Source organism: Ambystoma mexicanum, chromosome 1q, assembly GCF_040938575.1.
Source record: "Ambystoma mexicanum isolate Mex_15411 chromosome 1q, UKY_AmexF1_1, whole genome shotgun sequence".
NCBI classification, from domain to species: domain Eukaryota; kingdom Metazoa; phylum Chordata; class Amphibia; order Caudata; family Ambystomatidae; genus Ambystoma; species Ambystoma mexicanum.
The window spans coordinates 309,110,102-309,129,538 of NC_090922.1; the positions used below are offsets into that span (position 1 = coordinate 309,110,102).

The 19,437-nt window shown below is 48.5% G+C and overlaps 1 protein-coding gene across 1 annotated transcript in view; it reads left to right on the forward strand.

The window, feature by feature from the left end:
- The window catches only part of TRIM28 (tripartite motif containing 28), a 980,216-nt gene that overhangs the window by 57,036 nt on the left and 903,743 nt on the right, over window positions 1–19,437 (forward strand). Inside the window, exon 5 of the mRNA XM_069639014.1 lies at window positions 2,955–3,071. Coding sequence (XP_069495115.1) covers window positions 2,955–3,071 — 117 coding nt within the window. The remainder of the gene's footprint in view (window positions 1–2,954; window positions 3,072–19,437) is intronic.

The window sequence follows — 19,437 nt, forward strand, 5'->3', positions numbered from 1 at the left end:
CCATCCCAGAAACTCCAGTTTATCGGAGCAGCCTTGGACACTTCATCGGGAAAAGCCTCGCCTCCCGAAGTGAGAGCTCTCCACATCCAGCAGATGGTAACGAAGTTTTAGAATGCCTAACATCTACCGGCCTTCGATTTTCTCAGGTTGCTCGGCCTCATGGCATCCTGCATTTCCCTAGTGCCAGAGGCCAGGTTGAGAATGAGATCCCTTCAATGGGCACTCAGAACTCAGTGGTCCCAGTTCTCAGGGAATATGTCGGTCTTCTGCAAGTCCCGAGCGCAGTTGCTCAGGATCTTCTATGGTGGGCTTGCAACGACAATATTCTCAAGGGAGAGGTTTTGGCAACCATGGCCGGAGATAACGGTAGTGACGGACGCCTCACTCACTGGGTGAGGAGCACACACCAACTATCTGACAATCAGCGGTCGTTGGTCTCCATCGGAGTCCAAACTACACATCAACCTGTTGGAGCTGAGGGCAATCAGACTAGCTCTGAAGGCCTTTCTGCCCTCTGTACAGGGAAAGAATGTCCTGATAATGACGGACAACACAGTGACCATGTACTACCTCAACAAAAGAGGAGGAGTAAGGTCACTGCCACTGTGCAGAGAAGCAATGCAGCTCTGGTTCTGGGCAATACGAGAAGGAATCTGTCGGCAATTCACCTAGCCAGAGAGAAGAACACGGCGGCAGACACTCTGAGCAGGCAGAGCACGGTCTCTCACGAGTGGGAGCTGGCTCAGGAAGTCCTTCTGGAGATCTTCGTACTTTGGGGAACCCCTCAAGTGGATCTGTTTGCCAGTGCGATCAGTACTGCTCAAGGGAATTTCCTCAAAGAGGAGGTCTGGGAGACGCATTCGTAGTGGAGTGGAAGTTTCCACTGCTGTACGCGTTTCCCCCAGTCCCCGTGATTCCTCAAGTAATAAGGAGGTTGAGAAAGTTCAGGAAAACCATGATCCTAATTGCCCCGGATTGCGCCAGGAGAACGTGGTACCCGGACCTTCTAGACATGTCCATCTGCCCTCCAATACGTCTTCCGCAAAGAGAGGATCTTCTCTCGCAAGAAGAAGGTCGGGTTCTCCATCCAGAGGTCAAGACACTCAACCTTCACTCATGGTTTCTGAGAGGTTGAGCTACAAGGATTGGGATCTTCCATCTTGCTTTCGGCCATAAGACCAGCAACAAAGTCTTTGTACCGATGTCGCATACAACTGGAACAGGTTTAGTAACTGGTGCAAAGACAAGGATGTGGACCCTTTTCAGTGTGGCACCCCAATGGTACTCTTTTCTACTACATCTTCCTAATCTGGGGCTCCAGATAGGAACAATCAAAGGATATCTTGCTGCGCTCCTCGGAAGAGGTTTCATATTTCAAAATACCGTTAATAATTCAATTCTTAAAAGGGCTTAGTAATGTATACCCTCCAGTACCTTTTCATGTACCAACTTGGGTCTTAAATTTAGTATTAAAATTCTTGACTTGCATACCTTTTGAGCCTCTGCACTCATGTCCATTGAGGCTTTTGACTCTAAATACTGTCCTACTTGTGGCCCTATCATCAGCCCGCAGGGTTAGCGAACTTCAGGCTCTCTCATGCAAACCACCATATACTATTTATTTATAAAGATAAGGTAGTCCTTAAAGTTAATCCTTCGTTCTTGCCAAAAGTAGTCTCGGACTTCCATTTGTCACAGAAAATAGTACTACCAACCTTTTATCCTCCTCCTCATCTGGGAAAAGAGGAGAGATTACACAGATTAGATCCCAAGAGGGCTCTTAGTTTTTACATCTCAAGCATGGCTAAACTGAGACAAGATGACCAACTGTTTGTGGGTTATACTGGTCATAAATTAGGCTTATCTGTAACAAAACAGACCATTTCCCGTTGGATCATATTAGCCATAGTTGAATGCTACAGATTAGCGGGAAAAGAACCACCAGATGGGCTTCGTGCCCATTCTACAAGGGGAATGGCTACTTCTGCGGCTCTAAAGAGGGGAGTCCCAGCAGCAGATATTTGTGCAGCTGCAACCTGGAAAACAATGCATACTTTTATTAAACATTATTTGGACACTGCCTCCTCTAACAAGGGTTTATTTGCAAAGGCAGTTCTGCATTCTGTCCACGAAAACTGAAATTAGTACTCCCACCTCCAAAAATTGATACTGCTATGGGAGCCTTTCACAAGATGAGGAATACGTGGGAGGACACAATCCATTCGAAGAACAAGTTACTTACCAACTGTAACGTTCTTTCGACTGGATGTTCCTCCCACATATTCCTCATCGACCCTCCTATCCTACCCCACAGTACAGTTTACGTTTCTTACACTTTCCTCTCACGAAGAATGTATCGGTCATAGGACACGTCTGGGTGTTTGTTCATCTGTTTAAAAGGTTTTAGAATATTCCTTTACATTATTTGTCTTTTTGTATTTGTGGCACTATGTGCCTTTCTTTTAATCATATACAATATCCAATAAATTGTTTTTTGATTTTTCTTCTGTGTATTGGGTTCTACATAGCATAACAAACTGAATTTGTGTCAAGTTTGTATACACTTGTTTCTCTCAAACCTTTGGGCATTGGAAAGGGGGGTAATCAGACTTGCCTTCAGTTTTTTCGCTCTTCTATTTAGTTCCCTTTAAGTTCTGATCCCCCCCCCCAACCCAAAAAAGTGGGAACTTATCTGACTTAGGTTAGACTCTCCAAGCACATACAACTCTTTGCCAAACCTAGTGTGCACCACCACCCCGATTTCTTGTCCCACGGCTGCACAGTGGATACCTTCTGTTCACCCTCCCGAAACAAGCAGGTTGGGGGCACATCGTACTCTAGTCAGCGGCACCAGGTCCACTCTGTCTACACCTCTGACCAGAATGATTTGGCTTCATGGTCCATATGCTATTGATGAGTATTAAAATCAGTTTGGACATTTTCAAATGTTACAGGTACCAGTTCCTGGATGATGCCGTCCGCAATCAGAGGAAGATCTTGTCTGCGTTGGTAAAGCGGCTTGGGGAGAAACATACTAACTTGCAAAAGTCCACAAAGGATGTTCGGGCATCGTAAGTTTTTATTATCTTAGCTAATGCATGCAGTGCTGATTTGTGATTATTGTGTTTGCTCATTGGCATACTGCATGCAGTTAACTTTATCTGGCTGGTGTAGAAATGGGAGGAAACCTTTAAAGTGGGATTAGGTGGGATTTTCGGAATTCAGGATTCTCTTGCTACCTAAACAGCTAGGATTCTCCCCCGCCCCCACAAGCTCCCTTGTATGAAATTAATATACTGTGCTCTCATAGTGATGCCCCTTGCTATAGCTAGGATTTGACGGTGTAATGATTTTCTTGATTACAGCTAATCAGTAGTTTTGGACTTTTAAGATGCCAACTGGGAGTAGCTGCACAGAGCTTCCTGAACTGTCCTGTCCATCTGCACACCTCCCCATCATCCCCCAAAACAGCGACCAATGTATTGACCAGATCAACTGGTTGGGGGTTTCTTTCTGCTGCTTTTTGGCTCACTTTAAGAATGCTGGTAGTTTTGCAAACTTCTGTGCAGTCTGACTTTATTTTTTGATAAGTGGGCTTCTTTTATAACTTTCTTACTACTATAACTACATTTTTACATACGCTGTACTGATGGCCATAAACGTCATCACCTCACTTTTCTTGTCACTGGGTGAGTCCCCCTCACTCCTGTCAGTTGTTGATGCTATCTGGCCACAGTCTGTTGATTTTCATTTATATGCCAAATCACCTTCACGTGCAAGACCCCAGCACTTTTTGCTGGACTTGTGGATACTTTTTTCTATGTTTCTGAGTGAATGGGAACCTTTTTCCCCACTCCCCCTTTCTTTTACTCTTTTTGTGGGTGTCATTTTTCTGACTCTCTATAGTTTTTTTGAATCTATACTTTCCTATAACTTTTTGGGAATCTACATTTTTATTATTGCATCACACAGCACTTTCTGTGCAGTGTTGCTGGTGTGCGCCTTGGACTTCCCTTTTTATTTTCTCTCCGCTTACCTTGCAGAACAGATGTTCTCAAAGGAAGAGTTTTCATCCCCTCTACGTTTTATACCAGCACACCCCACCTTATGTGGAGTGCTGGGGAGATGCATGGTATCCCCTTTCTCACTGCTCCTGTTACATTTCTGTTACAGTGACAAGCTTACTATTAATGGCTGGTGGCAGTGGACATACTTAACTGACTTGTGTAATTCTTACCCGCAAGCTGTCATTAAAGCCACAGCAATGCACAGAAGGGTCACCATTCAGCTAGAATCATGGCTTCTTTCTGTTTTCACCATTTTTAGTGTGCTTGTCCTTTCTAGGTCCTTCTGCAGTCCTGGGTGGGGGAGGTCCTGGTTGTACTCTTGTCTTCAGCTGGAACCCATTGTGTAGCCCGCCAAAGGTCCAGAGTGTCTTGAAGGCTAGAAGTGAGGGACGAGTCCTGAACCCTGCTCTACTTTCTTTTGGTGTATCTGAGAGCATCCAGTCCCCAATGGGTGGGGGGATGGTGGTGTGTGTTGTCCTTATTGGACAGCCACCCATAGTTTTCTGTACACTGCTGGGAGAGTTTGCAGAAGTTGTGTGTGGGTTCCTGCAGATCTGTCCGATTATGGAAGCTGAAGACCAGTCGAACACTTCAGCTAAATCTGATGAGGAAGAGAAGACTGCTGTGTAACCAGAACCTGTTTTGAACCTTTCATGCGACATTACTCCGATGCCTGTACTGGTGCGATCAGCCAGTCTTGAGAAGGCCTGCATTTTGAGCAATCCCATGTTTTTGGTTAAGCTTTTCATCTTTATGATGAATCTGCCTGACCTGTGTCCACCCTATAACTTTTTGCTTGGACTTGGTAATTATTGTTCCTTGTCTCTGGATGAAGGGGAATCTTTTTCCCCCTCTCACCTAGTCTTTTACTCTTTTTATGGGTGACCTTTCTACGTCCCTCCATAGTGTGTGATTGGAGTTATAGTTTCCTGTAACTTTTGGGCTTAGGTTAGGTGGCCCCTTTGGGCTTCCCTGTTAATTTCTCTTTAATGTACTTGTGTGAGCTACTGTTTGTTGGGTAAGATTTTGATAGTAATCTTCCTGACCTGTGTCCACCCCAGAAAATTTTGCTGAAATTGTAGATTTTTTCTTATTTCACCGCAATCTTTTCCTCTTTTTATGGTCGTGATTTTTAAGACTCTCCATGGTGTCTTTTAAAAGTTATCCTCTTTGACAACTGTTTGGCAAGAAGTGCATATTGTTGCTGGGTTGCCCTAGAGGCTCCCCTTTTAACTTTCTACGGCTAACCTTGGGAGTACTACAGTTCCCAAGGGTAGAAAGGATCTTTGTATCCCTGTACATGCTATTTGGTGAAACCAGCATACCCCACTTTATGTGGACTGCTGGGTAAATGCAATGTAGCCACGTTCACATTAAAACTATAACAATTCTGTTACAGGGACAAACTTGTCCAATGGCTGCTGGCAGCGATACCTTTTATTTGATGCACCTTTACCGTAGTCTGTGTGCACAGCCCCGGTAAAGGCACCCAATGGTGCCCATTTTACCAAAATGGCCCCTGTTTTTTTTCGCCATTTTAGTGTTGCTTGTCCTTTCTTGTTCCTTCCCCTGACATCCAGGGTGGGAAATTCCTTTGAGTGATTTTTATCTTTGGCGGGAGTCCTGCCGACTCCCCGACCAAGCTCCAGAGTGTCTGTGAAGGCAGGAAGCGAGGGAAGGAGTCCAAAACTCTGCAGCCCTTTGTGTCTTCCTGCCCGAGTGCGAGATTCCAACTCAGACCACTGGTAAGCCAGTATTGACTGAATTACCAGTCGTGTTTTTAGATAAGCACTGTGTTTTTCAATTTTCTAATTAAATGTTGCTATTTAGATAATGAACATGATTTAATATGTATATTTTAAACAAATGATGAAATACAAATAAAATATTCATGGTTTCTAATTATTCTGTTTTTGGTATGATTTGATCTGTGGTTCTGAATTTGGGTGCCCCTCTTCCTGTGCTTTAGCTGGATTACTCCCTAACTTGATTTTTTCACTGACACACTTTGCGTATATTATATATGTCCTGAAAGGATTGTAACAACCCCTTCCCTAAATTTTGCAAGGCTGTTTGATAGCTGAAGAGGTAGTCGATCACTGGAACCAAAACCGAAGATGATGATGAAGGAAAAGTGGCTGAGACAATTTCCCTCTAGCCCTTACTTCCAATCGCTGGGAACCCGAAACGGATGACCCTCACTGGGTAAGACCCACTGGATTCAAGGAGACCTTTTTGAGCCACCCCACGCTCTGCTGCGATCTTGGCAGGCTGCAATACCCCAATACCCTGGGACCTCAAGCCATTGTGCAGTGCATGGTCTTCCGAATCTCGTCGGAACCTTCGTGGGCATCCAGCTGGATCCCTAGAGAGACGAATCAAGTCCGAAAAGTCCCCTCACCAGAGTGCTGGACCTTTGTACAATGAGAATCCGACTGGCGATATTCTGTCTTCAGTGCTCCCGAAAAGGCACCAAATCCACAAACCTGCATCCAGCCGCAAGGAAAACCTTGCCTAGATCCTTCCCAATTGATCCCTGCTGCAAAATCACTTCCAAGGTCCTGTTTTCAGTCACCACAACAAGGAATCCATCAACCAGGTGTTTGGCTACAGATCCTGAAGTCCTCCTCCTGCTGCAAAATCTTGTTGTGTTTTGAGGCACTGTGCAGGCTTGGGTATTTTACCTCCCTTAAGCCTTTGTGCTTTCTGTGTAATTGTCTGTGATTGGGAGTTCTCTCGTCCAGTACGCCCAGGCTCATTGCTGGAATCCTCCTAGGGTGTCTTCTTTGAAGCCCCTGGACCCTCAACTAACTCTGAAGTAAAGTACTTACTTGTTCTAACAGTCTTCCTTAAGAGCTCTGACATTTGCTACTTAAGAACCTGTCCTGACATGCCTGTTGGACACTAGACCCTGGCGACCCACCTTCTGCCACTGAGAACACTCATGCTGCAAAAATAAGGGAAACACTTCTAAGGATGGGGCCTTTTGCCTAGAAAAGAGAACAAGTGTGCTAAAGTTACTTACTTGTAAAGGGAGTTGGTTGGTAACTGTAATTCTGAGAGTGCACAATTCTTACTTACCTTGAATGTGTGTTGCAATATCCTGAAAAGTGTTTATATATAAGGTTAAGTTACTCGCCTGTAAATTGTCTCTTCCCCAAAAGTAATGCTGTTGTTTTCACTTTATTATTCTTGTTATGATCATTTTATGAGTGTCCCCAACTGGGTCTCGCTTCCCCTGGCTTGCTGTTGGCTTGTCCGGAATACGTCTGCATTAGGTTTTACCCACCTAGAAAAACCTCGAGTCATTCATAAAGTGTAACACTGGGTTTTGCTTTCCCCGGTCTGTTGTAGGCTGATGCAAAAACAGTATTGGGTTTATACCTGCCTTTAAGTTGCTTTTAGCTCCTGTAAAAAATGTATAGATTTTACTTACCTTGAGTAGAACTGTTATTATTGCGTCCCTTGGTATGTGAACTGAAAAGCAACTGTAACTGAATATTACACCCCAAGGTCCAACTCCCCTAGAATAACTGTTATCCAGAATAAGAGTTATAGGTTTATACTGTGATCTAGTGAAACACAGATAATAGGAAAAGTATATTGTCCAGGTGATATGACTGTGATTTCTTGCTGAGTGTCGCGGTACAACTGATAGGGTCTACCTATTACCGAAAGTAATCTAAAAGTAATAATTGGTTTTGACTTCCCTAGAACTCCTGTTAGATGTTCCACAAAAGGTTCTATGTGTTGGTCTTCGCACCTTGAAGCATAGTGTTATGTTTTTATAATTGTGGTTATATATAATGTGATAGTACTTATTCCCCCCAAGATTTATCTGGACCTACTTGTATTTCAATAAACCATTTAATTTTTTACAATACATAGTGTTTCAGTGTTTCTTTCGACCATTTGTATTACAATTTAATTTGTACTGATTCTACAGCCCTCTCTCCCTCCTAAAATGAGCGTGGCTGCTGTGTCTACGCTACCCTCTGTTCGGGTGGTACAGCCTTTTTTTTTTTTATTATTAAATATTTGTTAATTTTTACGTTTACAACCAGCAGGGCCGAGAACTGGCCTCATACAACAACTTTAGAACGCCCCCCCCTTCTGTCAATACCTCCCCCCCCCCCCCCCCCCCCAAGACTATGAAGACCGTTACAAGCTGCACCGCAAGGTCCTTATATTGTTTCATTCTGAAGTGTTCGTGTTGTCACTCGAGGAGTCCATCATCTTGGGGGTGAATAGCGTCACCGTGAGTTCCACCCATTGGAGTAGGTCATCAGAGGTGTCCAGTCTCTGTTGGTTTCGAGCGCACTCCCAGGCCCCGGTTTCAGCCTGTGTCCACCTCCGGAGGTCTTCCCACCATGTGGCTAAGCACGGGGCTTGAGGGCGTTTCCAACACATGGCGATGCATCGTTTTGCGAATAAGTACATTAGATCTTTCAGCCTGTTCAGTGGCTTATTTTTCCGATTCTTGGGGTATCTTCCCAGAATGCATGCTGTGGACGTATGCACCTCCAGGGTGACGTCAGCCTCAGCTACTTTGGTTTCGATTTGTGTCCAGAAGGTTTGTATTGGTCGGCACCCCCAGAACATATGGGTCATGTCTGCGCTGGGTTCGCCACACTTGGGGCATCCCGTGACGTTGGCTCCGTTGAATCTAGAAATAATTGCTGGGGTGAGGTATGCTCTGTTCATAATGTAGAACTGTATAAGCTGAAACCTGGCGTTTCTGGATACTTTTTTGTGGTATCTAGCAATGGTTTCCCATTCAACGTCTTCAAATTGCTGTCCAAGTTATGTTTCCCACTTTGCCCTGCACTTGAGGCTGTGCTGAGTAGTGCCGTCTAGCAGTGTTTCGTAAACCCTGGAGGTCTCATGGTCCCCTTCCGCCGCCGCTAGTAGGCACTCAATCGTTTCGTGTCCGGTATCCAAGTTTTCCATAGATGGCCAGCGGGCAGCAACTCTTTTTTTTACTATTGCATTATGTAGTAGGAATTGACCTATGTGTATTCCTGAGATTTCCTGTAGTTCAGCAAAGGTCAAGATGCCCTGAACATCCACTAGATCCCATGTGTCTCTTATTATTTTCCGACTCCCCGGTCTGTTTGCCATGATTGCGGCTATCGGGATCTGTGGGGAGTAGGGGTCTTTGAGGGTCAAGGCTTTGCTGGCTCTATTCCAAATCTGAGTTCCGAGTTGGACTAAGTATGGGTATCGCCGTTTATGGTGTAATTCGGTCCACAGCAGGTCCCTTAGCAGCGATTGGGCGATACTTGGCTGCAGCAGGCGGGTGTCTGTGGTAGCGCCATCCGCCATCCACTGTAACACATGTTTCAGCTGCCCAGCCAAATAGTAAAGTTCGAAGTTGGGGACCTTCAGGCCACCCCTATCATAGGGTCTTTGCATCGTGTCCAGGGCTACTCTGTGCCTTCCTTCTTGCCACAGGAATTTCCTGCAGAGCTTATTTAAGTCATTGAAAAATTGATGTGGAATGTTGTATGGCACGTTGGTAAAATGGTAAAGCAGTCTGGGTAATGCTACCATCTTGAGCAGTCCCACTCTGCCAGCCACCGAAAGTGGCAGCTTGCCCCAAATGTTCATAGATTTCGTTTGGCCTTCCTTTGCCCTGACTGTGTTAAGGATGTGCTCCGTCTTGGGGTCCCTATGGATCATGATGCCCAGGTATTTGAAGGAGGTGGGTTCCCATTTCAATTCTAGTTTGGGGAGCTCGTTGGCTTCTAGCCCACTCGGGGTCGCCAGGGGGAACAAGCAGGATTTGCTATGGTTGATGTGGATGCCAGTGACTCTATGGAACCCCCTCTAAAGTCTGTATGGCAGTGTATGTTCAGGGTTCTTCAGATAAAGGAGCATGTCATCTGCATACATAGAAAGCAAATGGGATACCCCATCTATCTCGATGCCTACGTCTTCATATTCATGTCTCAGGTATGCTGTGACAGGTTCAATGGCGATAATGTACAGCATGGGGGATAGGGGGCAGCCCTGTCTAGTGCCTCGGGATAGCCTCCATTTATCCGGAAAAATGTTGTTGGTACGCACTCTAGCTGTTGGGTTGGTGTAAATGAGTGTAACCCATTTGATAAAGCTAGGCCCTATTCCCATTTTGGATAAGGTAGCCAGAAGCCACCTCCAGCAGACCCAAGTCGAACGCTTTGGAGGCGTCTAGGGACGCCACTGCACATTTCTCGTGTCTACCTTCGGTGCTGTAGATGACGTGGTGGAGTTTGTGTAAGTTTTCAGTGATTGTTCTGCCTGGTACATACCCTGTTTGGTCTTGGTGTATTAGGATCGGGATGGCCCTGCGCAACCTCGTGGCCAGTATAGCCGTCAGAATCTTGCTATCTGCGTTTAATAGGGACAGGGGCCTGTATGATCCACAGTCTGTGGCGTCCTTATTAGGCTTCAGCAACGGTATGATAGTTGCTTCATGCATGGTGTCTGGGAGGTGGCCTACCTCATACGCCTCATTGAACACCTGGGACAATAGCGGGGCCAGTGTATCTTCGTAGGTCTTATAAAACTCTCCTGGGAGTCCGTCTGGTCCCGGTGCTTTCCCGGAGGGCAGCGATCTGATGACAGTCGCCACTTCCTCGGCGGTGACGGGGCCTTCCAGGGACTCTGCCATTTGGTCCTCGAGGTATGGTAGCCTTATGATATCTAACACGTCCTCTATTGCCATGTCGGTGGGCGGTGAGGAGTCAGTATAGAGACCCTGCTGGTAGTATTCTGCAAAAGTGCGGTTAATGTCCACCTGTGAGTATATATCTAGGCCTTCCGCATCTCGGATGTGGCAGATGGGTTGTCTAGGGGCTTCACGTTTATACAGCCACGCCGGCAACTTCCCGGGTTTGTCACCTTGGGCATGGCTTCTTTCAATGTGTTTAGCATGACTAAGCTCCCAAGCGCCTCCCAGTGCTGCAGGCAGGCCCGCTTTAGTTCGATAGTTCTACTTATATGGGTGGGATCCGATGAGGCTGCAGCCTCCAAGTGTTGTAGCTCGTCTTCCGCCCTCGTCAGCTGGGCAGTGATGGATTTTTGGGCGCCCCCTGCGGCAGCTATCATATCCCCTCTGATCACTACTTTGTACGCCTCCCACGCAGTGCTGATATGCTGGACACTGTCAATATTTATCTGCCAGTAGGCAGATGTGCATTGTTTTATTTGTTCGCAAAACGCCTTGTCTAGTAGGGCTTCACTCCGGAGCCTCCATGTGGGTATAGGAGGTCTGGGTGCAGTTAAGGACCATGTGGTTATTGGGGGGGGGGGGTGGCCCGACAGCACTCTAGCCAAGTATTGAGTGTCTTCGAACACGTTCAAGTGGTCGTCGCTTACTAGCATGCTGTCTATTCTGGTATGCACTGCATGTGGTGGTGAATAGGAGTATACTCTACTCTCAGGGTGTTGTGCTCTCCAGAGGTCGCATAGGGCTTATTGTTGTGTAAGGGCCTTTAATATTTTCACGGGCGGTGAGGGCTGGGAGTGTTTGCTGTCTGATCTATCCACGCATGGATCTAGAGTACAATTGTGATCTCCTCCCCATATGAACGTACCATTCCGGCTTGGGCTCAGTCGGGTGTACAATGATCGAAAAAAGACTGTAGCGTCATGGTTGGGGGCATACGTGTTGACCAGGCGTAGTTCCTTACCCTCTATAGTGTATCGTATCTGGACCATTCTACCCTCGTCATCAACGTCAGTGTGTATCACTTTAATGGGAATGGTAGGGGCTATCCATATGAGCACCCCTCTGGCATAGCTAGAGTATGTGGTGCCTATCAAGGTCCCTCTCCACACCCTGGCCATTGCTGCTAATTTTCGTGCGTTCAAGTGGGTATCTTGTAATAGGGCAATGCCGATCTTGTGGCGTTTAAGGAAGGTGTGGATTTGACATAACTGTTCAACCCTCTAACATTCCATGTCATTACCTTGATCACATTAGCCAAGAGTGTGGTGTGGGTAAAGGTTCCTAGGTGGGCTGCACAGCGGCGCCAGGCTCCTGATCCGGTAGTCAGCTGTGTGGCGAGTGAGTCTGGTCGGATCTATTAGTGGTTTGCGGTGTATACATTGGTCTTGATCTTCATTCCCATAAACACTAACCTTGAACTGAACTCGTAACATAACACGTCTAGCGGGGTATTCCCCCGTTCTGACATTCCCGTTTCTGCTCCATGGGACTAAGTCCCTTGGTGCCCTAAGGCGGGTAATTACCCAAAAAAAAGATAGTCCTAGGGCGGGTGTGGCTTCATTCCGGATGTACAAATGTAAGGTATTCCGTAGTTGGCGTGGCTCCGGTTGCATCTGGGTTACCGCATATTGTCCAGTAGTTTTGACTGATTGGTAAAGGCTGCCTGGGGGTGGTGTAAGCGAGCCCCTATGGCTCGGGCGGTTTTGGCTTGCGCTGTTTTGGTTCCCAATCGGGGATCTGCGATCTGTCCATCCACTCGGTCACTTCAGCAGGAGTTTCGAATAGATGTGCTTTGTTATTGTGTAGAACCTTTAATCTGGCCGGGTATAGAAGCATGTATCGCAACCCTGCGTTTTTTAGTCTGGCTTTGGTGTGGTTAAACATGGCCCTGCTTCTTTGGACCTGCAGGGTGCAGTCGGGATAAATGGCGATCTTAGCGGAGTCTCTTTGTATGGAGCCGCCCAGCCTAGAGAAGGTTAGGATTGCTTCTCTGTCCTTGTAATTCAATACTTTTGCTATGATGGGCCTGGGTGGATTTCCGGGGGGCGGTCGTCTGGTCAGTGATCGGTGGGCTCTTTCAATAGTAAAACCTTGTGATAGCTTCGCCGCGCCAATTTCTTGTATGAGTAGATCTTTGACGTAGTTCGTGGGGTCATTGCCTTCGATTCCCTCGGGCAGGCCGATGATTCTTATATTACTTCTGCGGGCCCTTCCTTCGGCCTCCTCGGCTCTATCCTCAAGGTTCTTTACCTTCTGTGCTAGGACATCCACTTCTTTTGTGAGCTTCGCTTTTGACTCCGTGTTCTCTGATTTGAGTCTCTAGGGTGTCTGTCCTATTGGCGATGACACGCACATCCTGCCGCAGCAGATTCAGGTCTATGGCTACAGCATCTGTCTTGTGTTCCATGGTTTTCTGGAACGTCTTGATGGCCTCCAGAAGTTGTGAGTTAGCTGGTTCGGGTGCTTCTGCATGAAGTGCCTCGCTGCTGACGTCTCCGCTAGCGTGGGTGGGATCCCTCCCAGGAGCGCTCGTGGCGGTAAAGGTTTCCATGGTGGTCTGCCTGTGCTTGCTTCTAGCGTTTTTGGCTGGCATTGCTACAGTGGTGGCAATCCACCGTGGCCCTTAAAGTCCCCTTGTGTTGATAGGGGCGGTGTGTCTCTTGTGGGTGCAGTGTTGAGTGGATCGCGGTCCGATGTGGTCCGGATGCGTTGTCCACACACCCCTGGGGCCATCAAGGGCAGGTTGGGTTAATCCAGGGCGGAGGGCTGCCGCGGCGCCAAGGTCCTGCAGGGAGGACTTTCTGCAGGTGTGTTTTTTAGCGCCGCTCTGAAGTAGTGGCCGACTTATTGAGCTGTATGCTTGTATCCAAGTTGCAGAGTGTCCGTGCGCCCCGTTAAGCTCAGGGTGCGAGGGGGAAATTCGGCTGAAATGGGTCCATTTGGCAGGGCACTGAGGGGGGTGTCTCCTCTTGTGTGATCCCTGGTCGCAGGCCTCGGGAGCGGTGTAGGCCCTCCGGGTTGACTCAGCGGGTTGCTTTTGGTTCTGGGTGCTGACTGTGGAGGCCCCAGCAGGTGCCCCGAGCCTCGTAGCGCTGGAGTGTGTGGCTCTCCACCTGGCGCAGTGCGCCACCACCGGGCGCGGGCGAGTCCGGCCTGGGGGGGTACTGGGGGTCAGAGCGCTGTCAACACATTGGAATGATGGTGACCCCCGAGCCCCCGCCCCCGGCTCCTTACCGCCTGATTTCTGGCTGGCCCGCCCACTCCTCCACGTTCTCAATCGGGGGTCTGGGCCGCCCCGGCGCTTGATGCTCCGGTCGAGGCCGGCTTCGGCAGTCGCTGCAGTCTGCCGCGGTCTCACAGGGCTGCAGCGCGCAGCCCAGTGCCGGCACGGCCCTCGGCCAGAGAGTGTGCGCGTCTGTTTGGCTTGTGCTCCACGAGGGCAGCGCCGCTCAATTGTCCGTCGGTGGGGTGATGGGCCAGAGGTTTCGGTGGCGCCTTTCGTATCCCTGGCACTCGGTCTCACTGGGGGGGCTTGCTGGAACTCCCGCCCAGGGCTGCAGCCCCCGCAGGGGGAGCTGCGCCGCACTGTCAAGGTGAGAAAGTTCGGCGCCGGGCCCCTTTCACTTCGCTCCCGGTTTGTAATATGCAGGGTCAGTACCTCGCCCGCCGCCTTCTGTCCGCGGTCGTCCCCGGCCCTCCCACCTTCGCCGACTCGGGGCACCAGGGCGCAGGACACAGTCTTCGTCCGCGCGGGTTGCTTTCTTCCGCCCAGATCACATAGCCCCCGGCTCTCTCAGCTGTGGCAGGGCGCTTCAGGTCTCAGCTGTCCCTCGTCGTCGCTGTTCAGCCTACAATGAGGAGACGGGTCTCGCGGCGGCCGCCATTTTCTGGATGTAGTGTTTTCCTTGTCCACGTCGTGGTGGCCGAGCGGGCGGACGAAGCTACTCCAAACTTAAGCTTCTGGTGCCCCAGGCAATCATTGTCGGTTGAGGCGAATTTCAGTCGTTTGGATGCTTAAGGGCTAAAGTTAGCGGCGGATCACTAGGCGCATCATACAGAGCTGCTGGAAACACGGCTTTCCTACATGGCGGTTAGCCACGCCCCCTCGGGTGGTACAGCCTTATATTAAGAGTGGAGTCTTGTACTACCTCAGTTGAATGGTTTTACCAAGTTCTTAGTTGGACTTCAGAAAAACTGTCCTAACAGTGTTCTCAAGGGGTAAAGAGGGATTTTCATCCCCTTTCACTTTTATATAGTGAGACAGCACACCCCACCTTATTCTCACTTACCTGTAACATTTTTGTTCTAATTCAAAGTTTACTTGAATGGCTGGTGACCGTGGTTTTACCTTCGTGACTTTTTAGTCTTATTACTCGCAGGCTGTTGTAATGCACAGAAGGGCACTAGAATGGTGTGCTCCTTTTTCATCTTTTGTTTGCTTATTTGTTGAGGTATTCCCCTGCCATTCTATGCAGCAACAATCTCGGTGTCAGAAGTTTTGTCTTCCGCAGAGTCCTTTATAGTCGACAGCTAGTCTCCAGAGTGTCTATGGCAAAAAGCAAGGCAGAAGTACAAAACTCTGCAACCCTTTTGTCATTCACCTAGCCCCAAAGGAACCAGTTCCCAATGGGTGGTGGGGCTTGTTGTCCTGATTGGACAGCCGGAAAGCCCCTTTTCTGTAAACTGATGGGAGTTTTTGCGGAAGTTGTGTTTCGGTTGCTGATAAATACTCCCATCCTGTAAGCTGCTGACAAGTCTACCACTGGTGGTGAATCCAAAGAGGAATGTGAAGAAAAAACATCTGTAGCGATTTTAAGCGACTGGAGAGCCTGCTGTGTAACCAGAGCCTGATGCAGCCCTTCCTGCCAATCAACCCGGGGGTTCCGAATGTGACGACTCTGACCCAGAGGCTGGTGAGATCCACCAGTCCCAAGAAGACCTGCATTATGAGCCATCCCTCGATGTGCTGCGACCTTGCTGGGCTGCAAACCTTCAAAACCCTGGGCTCTCGAGCCTGAGTGCAGTGCATGGTCTTCTCAAGTCCGAACCTCGCTGAGACTTTGGTGGACTCCCGATGGATCTTCAGAGACACAATCTGAATTCCCCTCGCCAGAGTGCAGGATTGAGAAAGTGAAGAGAATCCGACCAGGGATATTCGTTCATTTGGCTCCTGTTAAAGGGTGCTAAATGTATGTTTATTTGTATACCGCCTATACACAAGTGTTTCAAAGTGCTCAAGGGTGGTGGTGGGGGGGGCAGACAGTGGGAGAAGTCATTCAGAGCCTTCGACTTTCTGAATGATACAGGCCTGCACAGATCAGGGTAAGTGCAGGAATAAGTGCAAATAATACATATAACAGTGGAGATCTCTTTCCATTTCTGACGATGGTCCTTAGTTTTTCAAAGATCCTTACACAAATAGGATAAAGGTTGGTGGTGGGACTGGGTAGAGCGGAGTGACATGAATACAGTGGAGGAACTGAGAGGGGAAGGAAGAGGAGTGGAGTATAGGAAAGGTAGACTACTGGGCATTACTAAGCTCTGAATAGTTGAGCAGTTTTAAGGTAAAAGGGAATGGGCAAGTAGGGTGGAGGTGAGATGAGGAAGGGGTGGGGGGTTGGAAACAGAAGGGGGGGGCAATACACCAACAATACAAGGAGGATCGGAGGAGAGTGCTAGCAGAGAGGGTGGGGAGGAAGAGAAACTGGGCAGGCAGTAGAGGCTGTAGATGGCACAGCTAAAATCGATTTTTGGCAGGACAAGGTGAAAACGCATGCAGCAACTGGGCACAGCGAAATTCGATTTTTCTTTTTTTGTAGTTATGGGAAGTGGGAGTCCAGATGAGATGGAGTGAGAGGTGGGACAGTCTCCGGTGTGGAGGTAGAGGACCTATAAAGTTAGTTGAAATTCAGAGAATTGTTAGATGCCCCATTTAATTCTGTGAGTCCGGAACATGTGGAGTGCTCACCAGCCTCCGTGTGCAGTTGAGGGGGGTTTGGGGGGGCGGGTGGTAGAAGAGGACCCACAGACCCGGCCAGGCAATGGACCGGTAGCCGACAGGACCTTAAGATGTGGGCCTTTAGAGAGGGGGCCAGCTAAAGCCTGCTGGTCCCCCATAGGCCAATTTGTCCAGCTCCCAGGCCAATTGGAATGCAGGTGGAAGGCCAAGGTGGAGTAAAGGAGGAGTCCAGGCCGCCAGCTAGGTGCACAGCTAACGGTAGCCATTTTGGAATTGCCACGAGGAACCCCCCCCCCCCCCTCCCGGCTAATGGCAATTTCAATAGATCTCAAACTTGTGACCAATTTGCCCGCTGCCCCAGCGTGATGAACAGCAGAGGATCACCAAAAGGCAAAATAAAATAAATCCAGAGCTGCGAGAATCCGTGAAGAAAACCTTTGAAACCTTTGCTGGAAGCCTCCGGTGACGACTGCTGCTGCAAGTTCCCATCCAGTTCTTAGACCACGAATCCAGGGACCAGGTCCTGTGCTGCTGCATTCTGAAGGCATGCACCCAGAAGCTCTTCCTCCTAATATACTGTGTTGGCTTGGGTAATCATTACCTTAAGTCTTGTGTGAATCCCGTTTCGCTGAGTGGGTGATTCTTGTGGTTGGGGGTTTGCCCATACCAACTGCCCAGGCCTACTGCTGGAATGACTACAGGGAGCCTTCTTTGAAGTCCCTGAACACTTTAAGCAACTCTGAAGCTAATACTTGTTTAAGAAGATATCCTCTGGAACTTTGACTAGGGTACCCCTTCTGCCTCTGAGCAAACTCAGGATATAGACTAGCAAAGGACTTTGATGAGGATTCTTTCTGTAAATTATAACAAGTTAAAAAGCACTTAATTCTAAGTTAGTGTTGTAACTGTAAAAGTTGCTAGTGCAAGCTACTACTATTTAAACAGTGCAACTGTCTTTACTGTTGCTTTCCTGTAACAATTGTGGGTGCGAGACACTACTATCCAAGCCGTCACCTTTAAAGTGAATGTTGATATTGTTTTATTATTAACTGAATGAGTGTAAAAGCTTACCAATAGGGTTTACCTACCTTGAATAACAGATCGTCATTCTTAGTGTGCTTGCCCTGATCTGCTTTATACAGATCTCAAACTGTTCTGAAGTAATACTTGCCTTTTTTGAGTTGCTTGTTAGCCCCTCTTAAACGTATATGAGTCTTTACTTACTTTGAACAGCAGCTGCTCTTCTAAACCTGTAACACTGGGTTGTGCTTTCCAGGAGTTGCTTAGTGCATTCTAAAATAGTTAAGTGTTCATACTTCTCATTGAGTAGCTAAGGCCCCTCCAGAAAGTATGAGTTGCATTACTAGCTCTGAACTGTGTTCTAGAAAGTAATATCGGTTACAAGGTGTATAGTTGTAACGGGATTGGTTTATTAAATGATTTCTGTAACTGTCACTGCATGACTGACCGGGTCTACTACCCTTGAATTACTGATGTTGTTCTAAAAGTAAATCTAACCTGGTTTTACTCCCCAAGAATAGCTGACTGCCATTCTGAATGTGTAGGTTTGACTCATCTTAACTGCTGATTGTGCTCTAAATACAGTTCTCCAGCATGGGGTCTGGCATGGATTCACATGCTCATGAATATTCCCCGTCGTCAGGCTGGGAATCCTTGGTAAAGAAAAAATCGGTATCAGTTTCGTTTCTGATCTGTCTTTCGTAGTAGTAACTGATCTCTGCGTCATACTGACCACAGCCAATGACTGCCCTCTACCTAAGCCCCGCCTCTGGCAGCCATCTTCAGATTTTTACCGCACGTTCAAGTGTTGGGATCCTCGTGCTATTGCTCTCGAGCGTTAGTGCTTTTTTTCACGTTTTTTTCAGAAAAATTTCTCTTTTCGGTCAAAAGAGCCTCAAGCTCCACCGTTTCTTCATCCGATCAACGGGGACCCGTGTCGGATTCGTCTACGCCCCTCAAGGGTGAAGATTTCGTCGAGCGCGCTTTTGGAGGATTCCAGAAGTTTCTCAGGCCCTTCTCGAGCATGGCCCAGGAGAAGGAAAGCTCGACGCCCGGAAAGCTGTTCAGGGTCTGCCCTGGATGCCAGCTTCAGAATGTTTTTAAGGAGGACGAACACTCCCTTTGCCTTTACTGCCTGCATGAGGACAAGACGCACGTGGAGAAGGACTGTGCGTTTTGCGTTAATATGTCGGAGCGGACCATGAAGGACCGCCATCAACGTCTCGCCAACTGGCTGGAAGGAAAGAGCCCGTCGGGCGAGAAGAAGTCGTCCGAGCGGTCTTCTAAGACCTTTGAGGGCGCCTCGGCGACGGGGGTCCAACAGAAGGCCAAGCACCGCGAGTCCGCTGGCACCGGGAGCGCCGAACGGTCGGGCTCTACGGGCGCCAGGCAGGGCGCATCCTCCCCGGCGCCATCAACCATGAGCCAGCGCTCTGGCTCGGGTAAGAGGAAGGCCGAGCACCCGGCGAAACTCCTGGAGAGACCCCGGTTGTGCCCTAAGGCCCTATCGGAGGGGGAGCGAGGTGGTGACCCCCCCCACCCCCCCCCCAAAGAAGAAGGCGGTGAGCGCACCTAAGGTGGTGAAAGCCTTGATCCATCCGGCCAAGGCCTCTATCGAGACAGTCGCGGCGGCCCTGGCTCAGCCTGTGGAGGCTACACCAGTGGTGGCGACCCCG